This window comes from Rhinopithecus bieti, unplaced genomic scaffold (assembly GCF_001698545.2).
Source record: "Rhinopithecus bieti isolate Rb0 unplaced genomic scaffold, ASM169854v2 scaffold_34373, whole genome shotgun sequence".
In the NCBI taxonomy this organism is placed as follows: domain Eukaryota; kingdom Metazoa; phylum Chordata; class Mammalia; order Primates; family Cercopithecidae; genus Rhinopithecus; species Rhinopithecus bieti.
In genome coordinates this window covers 987,083-1,007,739 of record NW_016814854.1, presented here as the reverse complement: position 1 = coordinate 1,007,739, position 20,657 = coordinate 987,083, and the positions used below count along the sequence as shown (strand labels likewise).

General features: G+C 36.7%; 1 protein-coding gene across 1 annotated transcript; it reads right to left on the bottom strand.

Annotated features, from left to right (window-relative positions):
- Positions 1–7,147: 7,147 nt before the first annotated feature.
- Positions 7,148–19,269, bottom strand: HSPA13 (heat shock protein family A (Hsp70) member 13). Its single transcript, XM_017852415.1, has 5 exons — positions 19,037–19,269; positions 16,832–17,172; positions 14,254–14,467; positions 11,721–11,888; positions 7,148–10,340 (listed from the first exon to the last, which is right to left on the bottom strand). Exons 1-5 carry the CDS (start codon positions 19,059–19,061, stop codon positions 9,673–9,675), a joined length of 1,416 nt encoding a protein of 471 aa, XP_017707904.1. The 5' UTR covers positions 19,062–19,269; the 3' UTR covers positions 7,148–9,672.
- Positions 19,270–20,657: the final 1,388 nt, after the last annotated feature.

Here is a 20,657-nt window from a genome sequence, read left to right as displayed (position 1 = left end):
AAAAAAAGTTTTAAAAGTATATTTTGAGCTATTGTACAATTTATGAAATGATGAAGAAATCACAGAAAAAAAGTTATTCAACTGCTTTTTGGAAAGAGTAATTATATATTAACAGATTTTTTTATAATTGTTTAGAATGTTTTATATTTTTATTATTTACCTTTGAGTAAAAGAAAAAGCCTAGTATTTTCTTTGGAACACTATTTTTTGGTTAATATACCAACCTCAATGGGATATTTTATTACATTTATGAGAGGATTGTTGATTTGTAGTACTAATCAGATTTAAAGGGCTTTTTCTTTAGTAGTTTTGTTTAAAAGAAGCAACATTATGTCTCTGAATTGTCCTTCAAATTTAAAGTCTTTAAACTTCAATAAAATTTTCTTTCAAGAAGATTTTAATAAAATAGTTTAAAATGTTCTTTAAAGCCCATCAGCCTTTTCTTTTGTCCTCCTTTCTTCCTCCCTGGGCAGCCCTGTACAACCTTGCTTCATTTCCTAAGGGTGTTTATGAAAAGTTACCTTAAACTAGAAAACTTGTATTATCTAAAATCTCCTCCCTTAAGGATGTTAGCTGCTTGAAGTGTTGTCCTATCTGTACAATCCCTGAAGTGCTTTGTAAACATTGAATAAATAGCTGTTGAATTATATTAAGAAAGGAATCAAAATACTTCATTTATATGAGTTAAAAGATGTTTTAGCTCCCTATTCCTATAATTTTAGTAAATCAGAGAAGCTGCATAATTTTAAAATCTAATGGGAAATCAACAGTAGCCTGGATAAATTGTGGTATATTCACATAATATAATTCTATCTAGCTATGAGAATGAATGTACAACAGCTACTGTGCACATTAGGCAATCTGATGAATCTCACAAAGAATGTTGAGTGAAATAGCCACAAAAGAATATTACTATATGACTCCATGATTCTAATTATATAATTTTTTTAAAAGGAAAACTAATCTATACTATTAGAAGTTGGGATACTGGTTATCCTTGATGGGGAAGGTTATAATAGGGTACACAAGGTAGACTTATGGGGTAATGGTAGCATTTTGTTTCTTGAAGTGAATCTGAGTACTCATTCAGTTTGTGAATGTTCACCAATCTGTATATTTAGAATATGTGTAGTTTTCTGCATATATATACGGATATATATTATCTTCATATGTAATACAGAGTAAAAGAAAAGCAAAAGTAAGAAACATAAAAAATGACTAAATCAAAGCTATTCAAATATAATTTTCTTGCTTTAAGAAATCAATATTTTATTCATACTTCAATTATGTACATCAAGTTTGTTCAATTATTGATGTACACTAGAAGCAGAGTGCAAAGTACTCAAAGTGATTGGATTACAGAGAGGTAGCACATTTGTAATAAAAAAGGTTATTCCATGATTGTATGATTTGTTTAAAGATTGTAACTTCAAAATAGATTCATAAAGTAATGATACATTTCAATATACAAAATATTTACCATAGCTGACGGAGAAAAATTCTAAGTAGCATTAAGTTGCTTTCTTTGAGGATAATGAGAATGTTTATTATTGAAAGCCCATGATGTGCCAGGTAATGTGCAATATATTTGGAACATGTGTCACTTTCAATTTTCACTCAGTAATATCAGGAAGACATTATCTACTCCATTTTATCAAATACAATGCTAAGATTCCAAGAGGAGCTGGGCCAATAAGACAAAGAATCCAGGTCTATGTGAGTACAAAACCGAGGATGCTCCTTCTAGTTCTCCACCAAGATGTCTCATTCCTAGAAGAGTCACTAAAAAATAGTCTGTAGTTCGAAAAAGTTTCAAAATCTTTTAAACAATGGGATTTTAAACCAATATCTTTGTGGGCATACTAAATAAAATTAGTTTGAGGTGGGGGTAGGATCCATGCCTCTTTAAATATAGTATTAGGCTGGACCATATAAAATAGTCATTTCTGTAGGTCAAAAAATGGCTGAATAATGGCAATTTCATTTACTTCTAAACATAGCCTTGATATAGAAGTGTTTAGAAAACTTAATGTTGCATTTTAATATGCATGTAAATAATGAATAGTTCTACCTGATCTAAAGGGCCTTTCTTTTAAAAGAAAATTTAAAAGCTAGAATGCAAAAACATAGTAGTTAAGAGTTCAGGATCTCAAGACAGGATACCTATGTGAACTCAACCACTTAATAGTTGTATAAACTTGAGTAACTTTACATATTTCTCTGTGTTTATTTGGAGTCATAATTCTATTTACCTCCTAAGTATGCTATGGAAATTAAATCATGTAATACATGTAATCACTTAAGACAGTGTCTAGCATATAGAAAACATCGAATAACATATTGGCTATTATTTAAACACCAAAACTCCTTGTTCCTTATAACCATAGTCTCATATTTACAAAATCACATTATAGGACACTTTATTTATTTTTTTTGAGCCAGAGTCTTGCTCTATCGGCCAGACTGGAGTGCAGTGGCATGATCTCAGCTCACTGTAATCTGGGCTTAAACAATTCTCCTGCCTCAGCTTCCTGAGTAGCTGGGATTACAGGCATGTGCCACCATGCCTGGCTAATTTTTGTATTTTTAGTAGAGATGGGGTTTTACCCTGTTGGCCAGTCTGGTCTCAAACTCCTGACCTCAGGTAATCTGCCCACCTTGGCCTCCCAAAGTTCTGGGATTACAGGCATGAGCCACCACACCAGGACACACTCCTTTTTTTTTTTTTTTTTTTCAGGTGGAGTCTCTCTCTGTTGCCCAGGCTGGAGTGCAGTGATGCAATCTTGGCTCACTACAACCTCCGCCTCCTGAGTTCAAGTGATTCTCTTGCCTCAGCCGTGTGACACCACACCCAGCTAATTTTTTAAATTTTTAGTAGAGACAGAGATTCACTGTGGTAACCAGAATGGTCTCGATCTCCTGACCTCGTGATCTGCTGGCCTCGGCCTCCCAAAGTGTTGGGATTACAGGCGTGAGCCACCGCACCCGTCCCAGGACACACTCTTAAGTAAATAAAAAGTACAAAAAGTTTATAAAAGCCTATTTCATACACAGCAACCTTGGGATAACTGGAGATTCAAAGAAGATATAGGCCTCAGTGATGCATAATATTGTCTCAGTGAGATCAAGCAAATATGAGGAGGCAGCGGTTAGGAACTTCTTCTAGCTCCTTCTAGTTCTCCTTTCCTACTTTCCTGGATGCAAGTAGATCATTTTTTAATACAAGAAGTAAGAACTTCTGGTTGTACTGTTATCAACATGTCTCTAAATCTTCTTATGAAAAGGAAGGCTATTTGGTAATTCACGTGTCTACTATGCTGCTGAGTTAATGGGCCGAGGAAATGGGTCTGAACCATAAGAAGAGTTCCTGGCTTCTTGATGATTGCTATCTAAGTAACCCAGGCTTCTCACTAGTTACTTTCAGAATGGATAGTCTGAACTTAGTTATCATTGTTGCCCAAAGATAGTAACCTTTTGCTTATCTCAATAATGCTGCAAAAAAAGAAAAGGAATAGGCATAGGAGGAAAATGTAAAATAGATCATAAATAGAAAAATATTTTTGATGAATTTGCTTCAAACATTTAGAAAGAAAATAACACATGCATTTTTTTGTATGGCAAGGAGAGTAACATAGTATCAGTTTTGAATTCATGTTTAAACAACTCAGATCTTCATTAATGCGCTTGTGATGACTGGTTTATGGCCTTTTAAAACTCTGATATACACAGTAGAAATAATGTGGTGATCAAGACGAAGACTAAAATGAATGATTTGGAATGCAAGACAATGGAGTGCAAAAGGAACTAGGCGTAAATATTAGTACAGCTTCAGTCACCACTAATTCCCTGTGAACATCTGCTTCTGGCTTTCTGTTGTGAGCATTTGTGCAACAATTTCCAGATTTTACAGAACATCCTACTGCTTGACCTATATTACCATACCTGTCTACGATATTAGAGAGGTAACAAACAAGAATTACTATCAGTCATGATACGTAAGGTCTTGAAAAGTGTTGTTTCATATATTCTGTTAGACTTTTTAGTTAATACAGGCAGGAGGAAAATCAGTTTTCTTTTATTCCATCTTGGGCAGAAGTACAAGTCCAACAAAAGATAATGTGACCAAATGTTTAACTACATAAGGGTCATAAATTGAAAAGTACAAGCATGAAAAGAAGTAAAACAAGGAAGTGTAAACAACCACATGGCTTGTTGTTCTTGGGTAGAAAGAAGTCCCAAAATAGAGAGTACAAAGTTGGTTAAGGTGGCTCCATATCACCTGGGCTGTACCTATCTGTTTCAAACATCCACAGCATGTTTATTGCTTGGTAGTTGCAAACCCCTTGCTATCTGCAGTATCATGCCTGCATTCCAAGAAGGAGAAATGAATGGTGACCAGACATTTGTACAATCCAAACATGTAAAAAAAAAAAAAAAAAAAAAGCCTGAGTTTATACCTAGTGATTTATGCTTATATCTCATTGGCCAGAATATGTCACAGAGCCATCCCTAGCTGCAAGGGAAGCTGGAAAATACAGTTTTTGAAGTAGGGATATTGCTGCTCCAAATAAAAGTGGGTTTTGGAAGTAAGCATGAATAAAATAATATTATGATAGCATTTAGCAGGGCCTGCCACAACTACTCAAAGAACTTTTCAATCATGTCAAAATTATCTTATTAGTTTAGCAACTTGGGAGACAGAGGAAGGGTACTGATTACACCTAATAGTTGAGACCCAATTTCCAGTTTCCAACAGTCCATGTTAAATAATTTAAGGTGAATGAACTCTAAAAAAAATGTGTTTTTATCATATTAGCTTTACATACATACACATACACATTCACACATATATATGTATACATACAATATATATAAAATAAGTCACAGAGTTACAAGTGTTAGAGCATTTGAAATTTTTTAGGTGTTTTAGGTAGGACAATTAATAAGTAATTCAATGAGGTATCAAACAGACTGTATTTATTCCTGCTTTAAAATGCGAATAATTTAATGTGAGGCAAATCATTTATAATTCTTGTCAAAACAAAGTAAATGCTTTACCAAAGCAAAATTTTTTTCATAGTTCATCAGAAGAACCCTCAATAATTTACAGAAATTTTAGACCCATTGAATTAGGCTCTGATGATACTGGGGAATGTAACCTATTTGTTGCTCCTTAATAAGCCCACATAAGGGTGGCTTATGCCTGTAATCCTAGATTTTGGGAGGCTGAGGTGGGTGGATCACCTGAAGCCAGGAGTTCGAGACCATCCCAGCCAACATGGCGAAACCCTGTTCCTACTAGAAATACAAAAATTAGCTGGTTGTGGTGGTACCTGCTGTAATCCTAGCTACTCAGGAGGCTGAGGCAGGAGAATAGCCAGAACCTGGGAGGTGGAGGCTTCAGTGAGCTGAGATTGCACCACTGCACTCCAGCCTGGGAGACAGAGCGATACTCCATCCCAATCAATCAATCAATTAAAAAAACCCACATAAAATTGACAGTCACTGAACTTTGTTCATTTCTCTATCTACCATATGTATTAATCGTTATCACTTTCTTTGTGCCAGGCACTTACAAAAACCAAGTGAAATAGGTGCTATTGATTTCATTTTGTATTTAAGAAATTGATAAATTCTAAACCTGCTTGTTGAAAATGTAAAGGAATAAAAAGCATAAATCTCCAATGTTAACATTAGCTGGTAAATAAGAGGTCTTACATGGATACTATCCAGGTTTGGTAATGGAACAGAAAAGGTACTATGGGGTTGTATTCTGTAATGGATAAGGCAGCATTGCACTGGAATTACAAGCATAGACTGGATTTGAATCCCGACTTTCTCACTTAATAGTTGTAATCCTGTGAAAACTGCCTAACATATCTATGCCTTAATTTCCCTATTTGAAAATGCACATAATAGTACCTACCCAAATGGTGCTAGAACTAAACTAAATTGATTAGTATTAGTAAAATATTTAGAGCAGTGCCATAGTAAGAACTCTATTATCTGCTGTTGTGTAACAAATTAATCCAAAGCTTAGTACTTTAAAATAACAGAAATGAATGATCTCACATTTTCTGTGGGTCAGGAACCTGGTAGTTCAAACTGTTTATAATTCTTGCCAAAACAAGAATTAAGGTGTCTCATGACATGGCATTCAAAGAGTCAATTGTGGCTGCATCATCTCAAGACTTAGTAAGGCTGGAGGGTTCATTTCAAGAAAGCTGTCTCACATCGCTGGAAATTTGTGCCTCCTGTCAGTGGGGCCTACCTGTCTGCCTCCATGCGGCCTCTCATCTTCTAGGGTGTCTTTCTACACCTGTATTCACCAAAACAGCTTCTTTACATGGTCTTCTTAATGTGGCAGCTGGGATCCGAAAGAGAAAGCCAGCAAGAGGGTGCATCCAAGAAGGATGCTCTTTTTTAAACCTAATTTCAGAAATGACATCCCAGTATTTCTGCCGTATTCTGCCACATTATTCATTAGCAGTGAGTCATTATCTCTTGCCCAAATTCAAGAGAATAGGATTACACACGGATGTTAATTCCACAAGGTGGGATCACTGGATCCCACATCAGAGTATGCCTACCTCAGTGAAGCACTATCTGTTAATTCAGATAAATATGAACTATTGCTGTATTCCCTCATACATGTGAGTCTCTCCAAGGTCAAGTCTACCGTCATTATCTAAAGGCTCATGTTAAAAGATTAATCAAATGAATTCTTAAAGAAGCAAAACACAGTTAATATATTGTTTATTTGTCCAAAGACTACTATAAACTTTGGTTAGAGAAATATTTATTAACCATCAACCAAAGGAATCCTGTTACGTAAGATTATTTATTAACTAGCTAGATTAGGTTAGCTTAGTTTCTGGCTCCACCATGGTCAGAAGCCATGAATTGGTGTTCAGAGTTCTGAAGACACTGTTCATATGCTACAAGAACTGCCTTTTCTAAATTAGAGAAATAAGTGGAAAGCATATAAGCAATACAAAGGATATAGAGAAATGTACATTTGGGGAACAACTAGGCCACAGTTATTGAGATTGAGTGCCTAGGGCATCAAATCAGTTCCATCCTCACTTTCTTATTTATATGCCTGAAAAGTATACTCCAGACTAGTCCTGAAAGAAAAAGTACATAGTTTAAAAAACAAACTGCAAAATGGTATTTATTTACATTAAAACATGAATTGCCTGTATACACACGAAAAGAAGAGGAACAATCTGTTATGCACAATAACTGTAATATTTAGTACATGTTATACACAGTAGTATCTGTTAAGTCAGTGGTTTGAGTGAAAACACAGTACCAAAACATTCCTGATACAAAATAAATTACTCATTCACATATTCTAATCATACAAGACACTTAATATTTTAAAAGTTACGTACTTCAAATAACACTGGCTATGTACAACTAAAGTGTATTAAATTTTTTTAGGAAAAGACTTCAGATTGTTATACATAAATGATCCCTTTTAGGATGCATTATCTTTTAAATAAATAAACTAAATTGACTTCAAGACTATTTATAAATAGCCCACTAAAATATGATTGAACACATTCCTTCATTTTATTAAAGGTGTAGCTATATACTAGAGAATATGCTCAACTACTGCCTCCAAATTCCAACACTGTCATTCTAATTTGCAAATAGAAATTATTTAAATTCCAACTTTAGTACATGAGATTAGCTGCCTGCCCTAGGTTGTCAACTGTTTCCAAAAGTATTAACAGATTAAGAGACTGTCTTGAACATCTCAAACGTTTGAGAAATTCAAGGGTTTTTTCTGTTTTAGGTTAAAGCTGAGCCTAGATATGGAGATTTTGAGATAAACTGAATACTTTTAGAAGACCTTCACAAAGAATTTTTCAATTCTAAAATCTATTACAGATTTATATAAAGTCCAAGAGAACATGTGGAATATTTTCATAATGCAGTGAAGAATTCATCTTTGGCATTTCTCCATTCGTTCTAAAATAAGGTATTTCAACATTTTATACATTTCTATCTACCTACTATAGACATTTTCTGTACACAAAAGTATTTGATTGAAATTTGAGTTTTAACAGCAATTTCATTGCTAATAATTTTTTTTTAGATATGAAAAGTATTAGTAACATTCAGTTTTTTACTATGAGAAGCTGAAATATTTTGATGTTGTTGAAATGAATTTGCTCAGTTTCCTTCTTCGATGACTGGCAATTCAACATCCTATCAAATTCAGCAATGGATAAAGCGGACATACTTTACATTAAAAAACAAAAAATTGTGACCAGGACATAATTTTTGAATAATATGAAGCATTCCTCTATTAAGAAAAATATGTGTGTGTGTGTGCGTGTATATATATATATATCTCCATATATCTTCAAATAAAATGGGCATGACAGAAATCAAACTGTTATATTTTCTTTCTTGGTCCCTGTGGTTTTTCTTAAAGGAAACAAACAACAAAAACCAACAACTCTGCTACAAATCCCAATTTGTAGAAACTTTGCCACAATGGCTTCCACATTAGATTTCCACGTTACTTCCAGTATTCACACATTTTTTGCTCTCATCATAACCAACCTAATGTTTGAAAATAGTCCAAGCGTAATTATTTAAAAATAATAATAGAAAACAATAACACAGCTTTTATAATTGAGCACATTTTCCTCACTGAAAACTAAATATGAGGAAAAATCTCAGTAAAACAGAACCAAAACCATTTAGTAGCTCAATTACATGCTATATTCCCCAGGGCTTACTGAAAATATAAACAAAGAAACCAAAATGTAAAACAAATACAGTAGGTAATTGATGCTATTTGCCAATGTTTGCAAAGGTCTTGGATAACAAAAATGAGATAGCAATCATGGCTCTGACATTAACACATTCTTCAAATGCAATTACCAATTTTATTCTCTAACCAAACAGAATAATGGAAATCCAAGCAGAGAATGATGTACAGGACATAAAGGAACTGGAATATAAATTGGGTATTTCTACTATATGGTGCTGAAAAACTTGAATGCCTTTAGAAATAAAATAAATTCATCTATTAAATACATAAAACCCCTGGAGAATACAGATTACAAGAATATGACACTTAACAGGATACTGAATTTGTGAATGTAAATTTGTTATATAATATGGCAGTTAATGAATATTATGTATGCAGCTTATGCTAATAATACTGCTATCTTCCAACCACTGTAAATACTTTACATCAACAAGATCCTTCAAGTATAGTTCAAATTATTAGTTACATGTGATAATACAAGTAATTACCAGCTCCTGCTAATATAATTTAGTAAGAACTGGAAATCTCATAATTGGCACTATTTAATGTTTCTAGAATATAATGTTAAGTGTATATGGTTATCAATCTCCAGAATCCAGAAAATACAGTCATCCATATTCTTATAAGAGAGCTGTACCTCAATTTTATCATTTTACAGTATTTGTTAGAATAGGATCTCTCCAAAATCAAATAGGATCAATCTGGACATGTCTAATCGTAAGACAAAACGCCATGTAAAATTTTCCTGTATCTAAATGTTGCCCTCTAGGTAAATCTGTGATATTTTAGAAAGAGACTTTCTTTTGTGGAAAAGGTAATCTGATAAACAGGAAGAGATCATCAGACAAGATCACAAATAACCATTATTTCTACAGAATTCAGTTGAAGTTGGTTTTTTGTAAATGCTTATTGGGAATGTCTAAAGCACTGACTTGGAGAGGCCAAGAGCCTCCATCAATCCCTGCTTGGATAGCCACTCCCGTTACCACTGCTAGGTCAGGGTCTACAGATGTGTTGGGATCTTTTCCAAAGAACTCTTGAATGACTTGACGGATCCGAGGAATACGAGTGGAGCCTCCAACTAAAACCACCTCATCGATCTCAGTCTTTTCCAGGTGGCCTTCTTTCAATACTTGCTGAATGGGTACAAGTATTTTCTGAAACAGATCTTCATTCAGGGTATCAAAGAGTTTGCGTGATATTTCCGTTTCAAATAAAACCTGACTTTCTCTACTTTTCTTATCAGAAAGGCCGTGTCCAAACCCACTGTTCACATGATGGTCATCTGCTGAGGAAAGTTTGTCTTTTGGCAGTTCAGTGTCACTACTGTGAGGTTCCTTCCTGTCCTGTTCCTCCACCGTTAGTAATACTGACAACTGAGCAGCCTGATGAAGAGTCAGATTTAATTTGACCATTTCCACAGCTTGTCTCAATCTGTGGATCTCCTCTTTCCTAGAGGGCACAAAGCCATACGTTTGATAGATCTGTTTATATAAGTACTGAAGCAATCTCTGATTGAAGTCCTGTCCTCCAAGTTTATTGTTTCCTGAGTGAAAAATAAAAAAGTTTAATATAGTTATGCACATATGTGTGTATGTATACATGTATATTATGTATATGTAAAAATTATATTCTGGGAATAACAAATCCCTGTTTCATGTATCATTACAATTTTATTCATACAAAGACTGGTTAAAAGAACTGTGTTGCTGGGCATGGTGGCTCACACCTGTAATTCTAGAACTTTGGAAGGCTGAGGTGGGAGGATTGCTTGAGACCAGGAGTTGGAGACCAGACTGGGCAACATGGCAAGACCCTGTCTCTACAAAATAAATCAATAAATAAAAATTAAAAAAATTAAAAAAACAATAACTGGGTTAAAGCTATCTTAACCCAAATAAGTACTATTTAAAAACTAGTGCACATCAGGGTCAAAATTTTAAATTATGCAATAGGAAGTATCTCTTCACAACATCAAACAATTTTTCAGTAAATAGAGATTAAGAATACAGATTGGCTTATAAGCAGCTATTTAAAAACGCTGAATGCCATTCTCAACAGAAGAAAGTGCTTCTTATAATGAAAAGTAGGTATTTAATCTCTTTTTTTCCTTTCATTTTTTCTTGCCTGATTAGTAGGACCTGAAAACGTCTTTCTACTTTTCTACCTGAAAACTAGATAAATAATTTCAAAGGAGAAGAGTAATGTAATATAATTTCCTGGTATTTAACTTGATTCGAAGAAGAGAAAAAACAATGCAGAGGTTAGAATACCTATAACTTACAACTCAACTTGTCAAAGAGTTTGAATCCCTTAAGCTACATTCAACGAAACAAAAACCTTTAAAAAAAGGGTTTAGAATGCAAAATCCTATCATTTCCTAGGGAAAAATACAATTCGAGTTTCTAAAGACATCTACTCTGTAAAACATATTAAACGAAATATACTGATCACCCTTCATTTTAAATAAATTTTTCTGCCCTCTGTTTCCTTTCTTCACCATCACCATGAAAAGACCTACTGGCTCCATGAGCCATTAACTGGGTAACGGGCAATGTATTTATTTGACTTATAGGATGCCCAGTCATTTTTTGAGATTTAACTTTTGGCAGTAAATATATACAAACGGTGGTATAAAATTACATATACAGAGAATTATCAAAATAAAGTCAAAGAATTCCGGCGGAAAAGAAGGATGCACTACACATTGGATATGTTAAAGAAAGCACTGCCCAAACCTCTTCAACTCTCCCTGCATTTTTCTGTATTTTTTTTTTTTTTTTTTTTTAGTAGAGAAGGGGTTTCACTGTGTTAGCCAGGATGGTCTCGATCTCCCGATCTCGTGATCCGCCCGCCTTGGCCTCCCAAAGTGCTGGGATTACAGGTGTGAGCCACGGCGCCCAGCCTCTCCCTGCATTTTTCTTACCAGACATTGCTCGGGTTAGAAACATCCCTCCTTGTTTATTCAGTAAAGACACATCTAGAGTTCCTCCGCCCAAGTCTATCACCAACACGTGGAAGACGTCGGCCTTGTGGAGGCCATAAGCCATAGCTGCCGCTGTGGGTTCATTTATTACCCTCAAAATCTTCAGTCCTGTAAGATTGGTTGAAGGGAAGAAAAACTCATGAGAGGATGCGATAAAGTAATCTCTTCCCACTCACAGCATGTTTGTCTTCTGCGACATGAACTCCACCACTGAGTAATAATGAGAGCAGTCACAAACCGAACAGAAGCATGAAATGGGAACAGTAAACACAGGCTCTTCTAAATGGTATCTTTCAAATTATTCTGAAAGATTACAATATAAAGAAATAAAAGTCAAGGTTCAGTGGAATAAGTCATTCTACTCTTTATTAATTAACACTTAATTTTCAAAAAGTCTCCCAGCCTTTTCTAACATTCATATTCTACATTGGAATATATGAGCAATAAAAATTCATCATTATGCCGAGGCAGGTGGATCACCAGGTCAGGAGATCCAGAGACCATGCTGGCTAACATGGTGAAACCCCGTCTCTACTAAAACTACAAAAAATTAGCCAGGCATGGTGGCGGACACCTGTAGTCCCAGCTACTTGGGAGGCTGAGGTGGGAGAATGGCGTGAACTCGAGAGGCGGAGCTTGCAGTGAGCCGAGATCGCGCCACTCACTCCAGCCTGGGCTACAGGGCTAGACTCCGCCTCAAAAAAAAAAAAAAAAAAAAAAAAAAAATCATTATATACTATCACTTAAGTGCTATGGAAAGTAAAGAGGCTTATGTTGAGCAGGTAAAAGATCAGGTTTCTTTGAATGAAATTCCTGCTTTAAACTAAATGCCACACTTACGAGTGGTATGGAAAGTAATATGGCATTATGTATCAAGAGCTATGACAACATTCAAACTCTAAAGAATTACTCCAAAGATCATAACACCCTTCCCTTCAGCTCTCTGATTTTAGCACTTATTCTACTCTGGCCACACTGACCAGCTTCCTATCCTCTATGTACCAGCAAATTCCCAGCTTATGGCTGTTGCAGTGGCCATCTCTTCTTCCTACAACACACTTTCGCCATGTGTCTGCATGGTTAACGATTTTGCTTTCTTCAAATGTGCTTAAATGTTAGCTTCTCAATGAGGTTTGCCTGATCACTCTATTTAAATTCTACAAGTCGTCCATCCCCAGACCACCAAAAGCAACCTCGACCCATTGGCCTGCTCTTTTCTTCATAGTAGGTTACTTTCTGATATACATTGTATCAGTAGCTCTCAACAAGGCAGGATTTTACCTCCAGAAGAAATCTGGCAACATTACGGAGACATTTTTCATTGTCACCACTTGGTGGAGGAGGGTGCTGGTGAATAGAGGCTAGGGATGCTGTTAAATATTGTGCAGTTCACAGGACAGTCCTCCACAATAAAGAATTATCTGGCCCAAAATATCAGTAATGTAGAGGCTGAAAACATTATTAAATTTACCTTTTATGCTCATTCTGTGTTTCCCTCTGGTAGAATATAAGTTCCATGAGAACAAAGATTTCTTTCTTTTTTTAGCAAGGCCCTCAATATTGGTTCAATGGCATTAAATGTTAAATCATTAAATGATCTACCTCAGATTTTATTTTAAAAATTATATTCACCTTAACATTAATGGAATTTAGAAGAAAGAATTCCTCACTGCTAACATGTGTCCATTTTCTCTTTGAGCCTTTGTCCTGTAGCTATCTGATTAGTTCTTATTATATACATTTTATATTGTGCTATAGAGCTTTCAAAATTATAAACCTGTATAAAAATCCATCTACTTTACCTACTGTGATGGTTAATATTATCATCTTGATTGGATTGATGGATGCAAAGTATTGTTCCTGGGTGTGTCTGTGAGGGTATTGCCAAAGGAGATTAACATTTGAGTCAGTGGACTGGGAGAGGCAGGCCCACCCTCAATCTGGGTGGGCACCATCTAATCAGCTGCCAGAGTGTGCCTAGAATAAAAGCAGGCAGAAGAATGTGGGAGGATTAGACTGCCTGAGTCTTCTGGCCTCCATCTTTCTCCCATGCTGGATGCTTCCTGCCCTTGAACATCGGACTCTAAGTTCTTTAGCTTCTGGGCTGTTGGACCTACACCAGTGGTTTGCCAGGGGCTCTCGGGCCTTGGGCCACAGACCAAAAGCTGCACTGTTGGCTTCCCTACTTTTGAGGTTTTGAGATTCAGGCTGGCTTCCTTGCTCCTCAGCTTGCAGCCAGCCTACTGTGGGACTTCACCCTGTGATAGTATGAGTCAATACACCTTAATAAAATCCCTTTCATATACACATATATACTATTAGTCCTGTCCCTCTAGAGAACCCTAATACATCTACCATATAGTTTGTTTATTTTGACTATCGTGTGGTTTGGGAGGTGGTAAATCTTACTACACAAGGTTTTCAACCCAACACAATTTTGAGAAAAATGCATCTCAGTCAAGGGTACTGTTACCTGCAAGGTTAGCAGCTTCAATTGTTGAATTTCTCTGTTTTAGATCAAATTCTGCTGGTACAGAAATGACAGCATTGGCAACTGGCATTCCAAGATATGCCTCTGCCATTTCCTTTAACTTCAACAATAGTCGAGAGCCAACATATTCTGGGGACACCGTGATGGTCTCATTACTTGTCACAGAAAACTCAACCATTCCATTTTTGTTTAAAACCTGTGAATAGGATTTGCAAATAAGTAAATAAAAGAGTAAAATTATATATATATATACACACACACACACACAGACATACATATATACATAAATGCTAGATTTCCTGAGAACTTACCTTTATCTTTACAAAATAAAAAAATGCATTTGTAATCTATCCAGTACATTCACCAAGATTAGAACTTGTTAAATGTTATACATTCAAATTTATACTATGAATACATATTAGTTTTACTTTTTTTTTGAGATGGAGTCTTGCTCTATTGCCCAGGCTGGAGTGTGGTGGTGTGATCTCGGCTGACCACAGCCTCTGCCTCCCGGGTTCAAGCAATTCTCCTGCCTCAACCTCCCGAGTGGCTGAGGCTACAGGTGCACGCCACCATGCCCGGCTAATTTTTGTATTTTTAGTAGAGACGGGGTTTCACTGTGTTGGCCAGGTTGGTCTTGAACTCCTGACCTTGTGATCTGCCCGCCTCAGCCTCCCACAGTGCTGGGATTACAGGTGAAAGCCACTGTGCTTGGCCCACACTAGTTTTTAATAACAGCAGATCTCACTTTAGTTCTCATGGTTAGGTTTCCATCATGAAAATTGACCTTCCAAAAGTACTTCACTAGTCTGGGGAAAACATAAAAAAGCTATATGGACAATATTAAACTACGATACAAATATACCAGAACCATCATGCCCAAATGAAACAAAAATAGTAACAAAAAAATCAGGTCACTTAGAAACTTTAAATAGTTTTGAGGTCAATAAGTAATGTACCCAAAGCTGTAATTCAGAGGCCATATATAGCTTTAGACGACTTTTTCATTAAAGATCGTAAGTCAATAAAGAATCCCAAAAAAGAAGTCAAAAAACAACAAAGTAATAAACCTAAGAAATGCAGGGAGCAATTTTTTTCTTTGAAAACGAATGAAAAATTTGAAAATTTTTATGAATAGGTTTATTCAATAAGCAACACCGATACAACTATCTATTTTGAAACGAATTCATGGCCGGCATGGTAAAATCCCATCTCTACTGAAAATACAAAAGTTAGCCAGGCGTGGTGGCGCACACCTGTAATCCCAGCTTGGGAGGCTGAGGGAGGAGAATCACTTGAACCTGGGAGGCAGAGGTTGCAGTGAGCCAAGATCATGCCATTGCATTCCAGCCTGAGAGACGGAATGAGACTCCGTCTCAAAAAAAAAAAAAAAAAATAATTCTTTTAGAATTTCACTTCATAACTTCCAAGAAAAACTTCACATGCAAAAAATTTTAAATGTTTAAAAGAAAAAAACAAAAGCAGCAAAATCCAAACTAACAAACACTCACATAAAAGTATTAAGAGGAAAAAAAAAAGTACCAGTGGATAGGATGGGATAGGCTACAGTAAACATGGTAAAAGTCTAAAATAAAAAATTTAAAACTTTGACATCCAGCTCAAAAACATCAGTGGAAAAAAACGGTCAGGAAAAGATAACAAAAACATATAACGAAGGTCTTTTATAGTCACTAAGGAAAAGAAAAACACACCAAAATAAAAAAGGAAAAGAACAAAAAATGGACCACAAAAGAAAATTAAAATATCAATAAAATTCTAAAAATTCTGATCTCAGTAAAAAAACAAAAGAAATGAAAATTAATACAGGATACTATTTTTCACTTATCTGACTGTTAAAGATTTAAAAAATAACTAGTGAAGATACAGTCACTCTAAAAAATTATGGTTAAAAGCATATAACCTTTCTAGTGAGCAAACCGGCAATATAAATCAAAGGCCTTAAAAACATGTACACATTTGACCTATCAATTCGACTTCTAGTATTCAAGTTAGGAAACTTTCAGAGAAGTATACAAAGATAAGTGTGTAAGGACATTACCTGAATCTCCAACATTAGTGAAAAACCACAAAAAGGTACACTGACAGAGACTAGTCTAATTAATAATGGAATAATCATTCCACAAAATCATTAAAGATAATGATGTGACCCTATTAATTATCCATGACAAATAGCATAAAATGGCACATCTGGTATGTTCTCTTTATATGTATACAAATATATACACATACACACACAGAATATCTATCTATGGTACACAGGGCTTCATCAACCTTCCTGCTACCTTGAAAGAGCTAAGCAAGACATTGCTGAGGATGGGAGAGCAAGAAAATGGCAAGGCCTTAAGTACCTGTTAGCATTATGGAGTCAGTGATTAACTCATCCTAGAGCTGCTGTGGAATTTCTTGTTATGTGAGATAACAGAACTGTCATGTATTAATAGATTAAGCTAGACGAGATAGAATGTTTTGTGACATGAAGTCAAAGCATTAACTAAAAGGGTACACTAAAATTAATATAGACTTTAGATTAATCACTTACCTTAAATGGGTATCTGCCAATTTCAGCCTCCAGCTCTTCTGGGGTAAAAATCTTGCCTATGAATCTTTTGGCATCATATATTGTGTTTTGAGGATTTGAATCTGCCAGCTCTACGCTTTCATATCCCACATATACATCATTGTCAGTAAAAGACACCATGCTGGGTATGCTGATATGCCCATTTTCATCTGGAATCACCTTTACTTTTCCTGTGCCAGGAAAAAACACCCCAACAGAACAATAGGTGGTGCCAAGATCAATACCAATCACTTTAGGAGTAGGCAATGGTAAATACTGTTGTGCCAAATAGCCAGCCAACAGGAGGGTCAAAACAGCCGATCCTGAAATACAGGAAAATTAAAAGATGTATTTTTTCAAACTAGTACAATGTACTAAATTACTGTAGCAAAGTCCCTGTAATATCACTCGTTGAAACAAGGCTAAAAAAGACAAACTCCAAAAATTTTTATAGGACTATTGATAACACTTCTCTCAGACAGCAAGTTTTTCAAAATGTAAACTGGTTATAATCAAATTTAAAATGAAGTAACAACACAAACAACAACAAAAAACCCTGTAACTGTATGTTTGTGTCATTCTTTAATAAATGTAATAAATGTAAAATATTTCAATAATATTTGTGCAGATTCTGACAAAAAACATTTATCTGGAGCAAAAGCCAGATATAATCTAATATTCTTGATGAATTGATATTTAGATTTTACAGCTTTATAAAAGCTTCGACTATCATTTTTTAAAAGCTCCATTATTNGACAGCAAGTTTTTCAAAATGTAAACTGGTTATAATCAAATTTAAAATGAAGTAACAACACAAACAACAACAAAAAACCCTGTAACTGTATGTTTGTGTCATTCTTTAATAAATGTAATAAATGTAAAAATATTTCAATAATATTTGTGCAGATTCTGACAAAAAACATTTATCTGGAGCAAAAGCCAGATATAATCTAATATTCTTGATGAATTGATATTTAGATTTTACAGCTTTATAAAAAGCTTCGACTATCATTTTTTAAAAAGCTCCATTATTAAAATCCTCACAACGAAAACTTTATTATTGTAAGGCTAAAATTCTATCTTTGAATCTCACCTCCTTTTCCCTTTCAAAGGGATGAAATGGATAAACCGGATAAAATGATTTTGAAAGTTCCTTAGTTATGAAACTGTCACTTCATAACAGAACATAGTTAACTTTTTAAGTATTTAAGTATGAACTAGGGACATCCTCCTTGCAGTGGTAATATTTACAGGAGAAGCAGCATAAAAGTGGGCAACCCTGATGGCAACATCTATGAAAGCTTCCTGAAGACAAGTTTTGTTCACTGTTGTATCCCCCAGACCAGGAATAGCAGATGCCCAACAAATACTAATTAAAAAAAAAAGAAGAAAAAAAGAGTAGGAACAAATGCCACGCAGATTGTAAACATAAGTGAAGAAAGATGCCCCTTTGGTTTTTAGTTAATCTCGTATTTGGTATCAGGAGGCTGTGTTATACACCTGTGTCCACTCATATTACATACGACCCAAAACGTCAATCGTCAGGCCTCTGTGTTACTAATAATTAGCTCATCCTCATCAACACATAACTCAAAGAAATAAAACCAAGTGCAAATCCCACTTTCCCCTTCCAGCTACAGGCAACATTTTAGAAGCATTTCATCACCTTGGAGACGCGGGGTGGGTGTTTGTGTGGGTGGGGGATAGGTAATTCCAAACCCGATTTGAGGGAAAAAGCATCGATCGAGCTATACATCAGAGTCCTGAATCCCTCCAAATTCAGCATCCGTGAGCCAATAGATCCGGATGTAGCTCCTCCCCCTTCCTCCACAAAGGGGTCCTGGAGGTGCACGTTCTCGCAGCCTTCCATAGCTCGCCCCAATTCAACAGGCAATTCAAAAACCTAGGTGCTGTTGAAAGGAACGCCTCCTTAAGCCTGATGTCCCTGGGATGGACACAGCTGGTGGCCATCTACCCTACCTTGGCCTGCAGGGGCCGGGGCCCTCTTGGAGGCGTCCCCGCCCCCATCTACTCCGAACAGCCGAAAACCGCCTCTAAGTCACCTTTCTGACTCCCCTTCCGCTGCTCCAGCTAGATCCAGGAGGTGAGTCAACCACCCCCGCCCACGCTGGCATACTCAGATCGCCTCTATGCCCGCAAGAGCAACAAGGACCCCCAGAAACCCACCTAAGATCGTCATCTCTCTGGCCATCACAGTCCCGCCGAACAGGCTTGTGATGACTGTACCAGACGTGAGGCACCGCCCCCACTCTGCCCGGCAGTCCCGCAGCCTCCTGGGAAATGTAGTCCTCTTGCTCTGAGGCAATCGGAGAAGCTATCACTCTGACCAAAGCAAAGACTTCATCTACCGTGAGGGCGCGGGGCAAAGAGCCTCCTTTCAACCGCTGCCAGTGACGACTGAGTCCCCCTCCTACGCAACGGCCGGCAGGACCAGTCAGGCTGAGGGGGAGGAGCGCCGTGGCGGGAGACTGGCGTTTGTAATCAAACCTTTGTCCCGCGGCGCTATCTCTTTAGCCCCGCCCCGCGGTTTGCATTCTGGGAAGCGTAGTTCCAGCCTTTCTCTTTCCGCGGGAGGGAATGAAATGGAGTGTGAGAACCGTTAGTTATTGCTTTCTTTGGTCGCGCACCTAATCAGGTCCAGGATTCGAGTTTGTGTTCTTTCGTTTTAATTCCTTTTAAAGCGCGTTCGTTTGCCTGAGATCTAGCTTCTAGATGGCGTTCCCATAGCCTCCCGGAGCCCCAGCCATCCTCGGTAGAAGGGTTCCTGACGCAGTGCGGGGCCCGAGGGAAGTCGGCTCTGGCGTCCGTGCTCGCAGCCCTGGGAACAGCCCTGAAACTCCAGTGACCCTCAGCCCTCTGCCTTTGTTTTGGGATAAATGAATTCAAGCATTCTTCAGTCAATTCGATTTATCCAAGGGATCAGGGACACATTTTCTCTATTGCTAACATTGAAGTGGGCCATTAAAAACAAAAACAAAAAACGAAATTAAAAAGAAAACCCTTAGCTCTCTCTTCAAGTAAGTCTTAAGTGGCCAAAATTGACCTTATAGACAAGTCCTGTAACGTGACAGCCATTTTAGGACGCTTGTGACATGCTGTTCAGGTTCTAGTCTGAAGTAGGATTTTTCTTGCATCTTAGTCACTGGTCGCACTTAATGGCTCCTCTGAGAATGGTTTTGTCATTTTTGCTGTTGCAGTTCACGATAACTAAGATCCTGGAGAACTGAATCCATTTCCTCAACTTAGATATAAATCAAACCATCCCTGTTGACAACACGTCAGCCTGCTGTGGGAATACATCGCTGTTTATTTCTATCTGACTTATCAATGTGAATTTTGATTATGGAAGCTGAATTCTGGTTGATAGGGATCCATTGCAATGTTCTCTCCACCTTTGTGCATTTTTAAGTATTTCATAATGCAAACTATAAAAAGTGTGTATCTATAATGAGTGCTGTTCAGTAAGATTCTTGTGAGGAGTGAAGAATTCAAGCACTTAGTTCTTAAGTATTACTTGTAATGGGCAATGGGCTGGAGGTGTTCCAGGCAGAGGGAACTGAGTTACCAAGAGCATAGAAGCAAGAGATCATCTAGTCCATAGATTAGAAAGTGGTGGATCATAAAGCATGAGGTAGAATTCTGAGAGACAGAACTAGAGACTTAAACCAGATGAAGATTAGCCGTCTGTGGCAAGCACTGGTCATTGGGATTCTCCCTGCCACCCACTCCTTTCTCCTTGCTAACAAGATCCTGATTTGTTCAAGAAGCAGATAAAGATTATGTGATC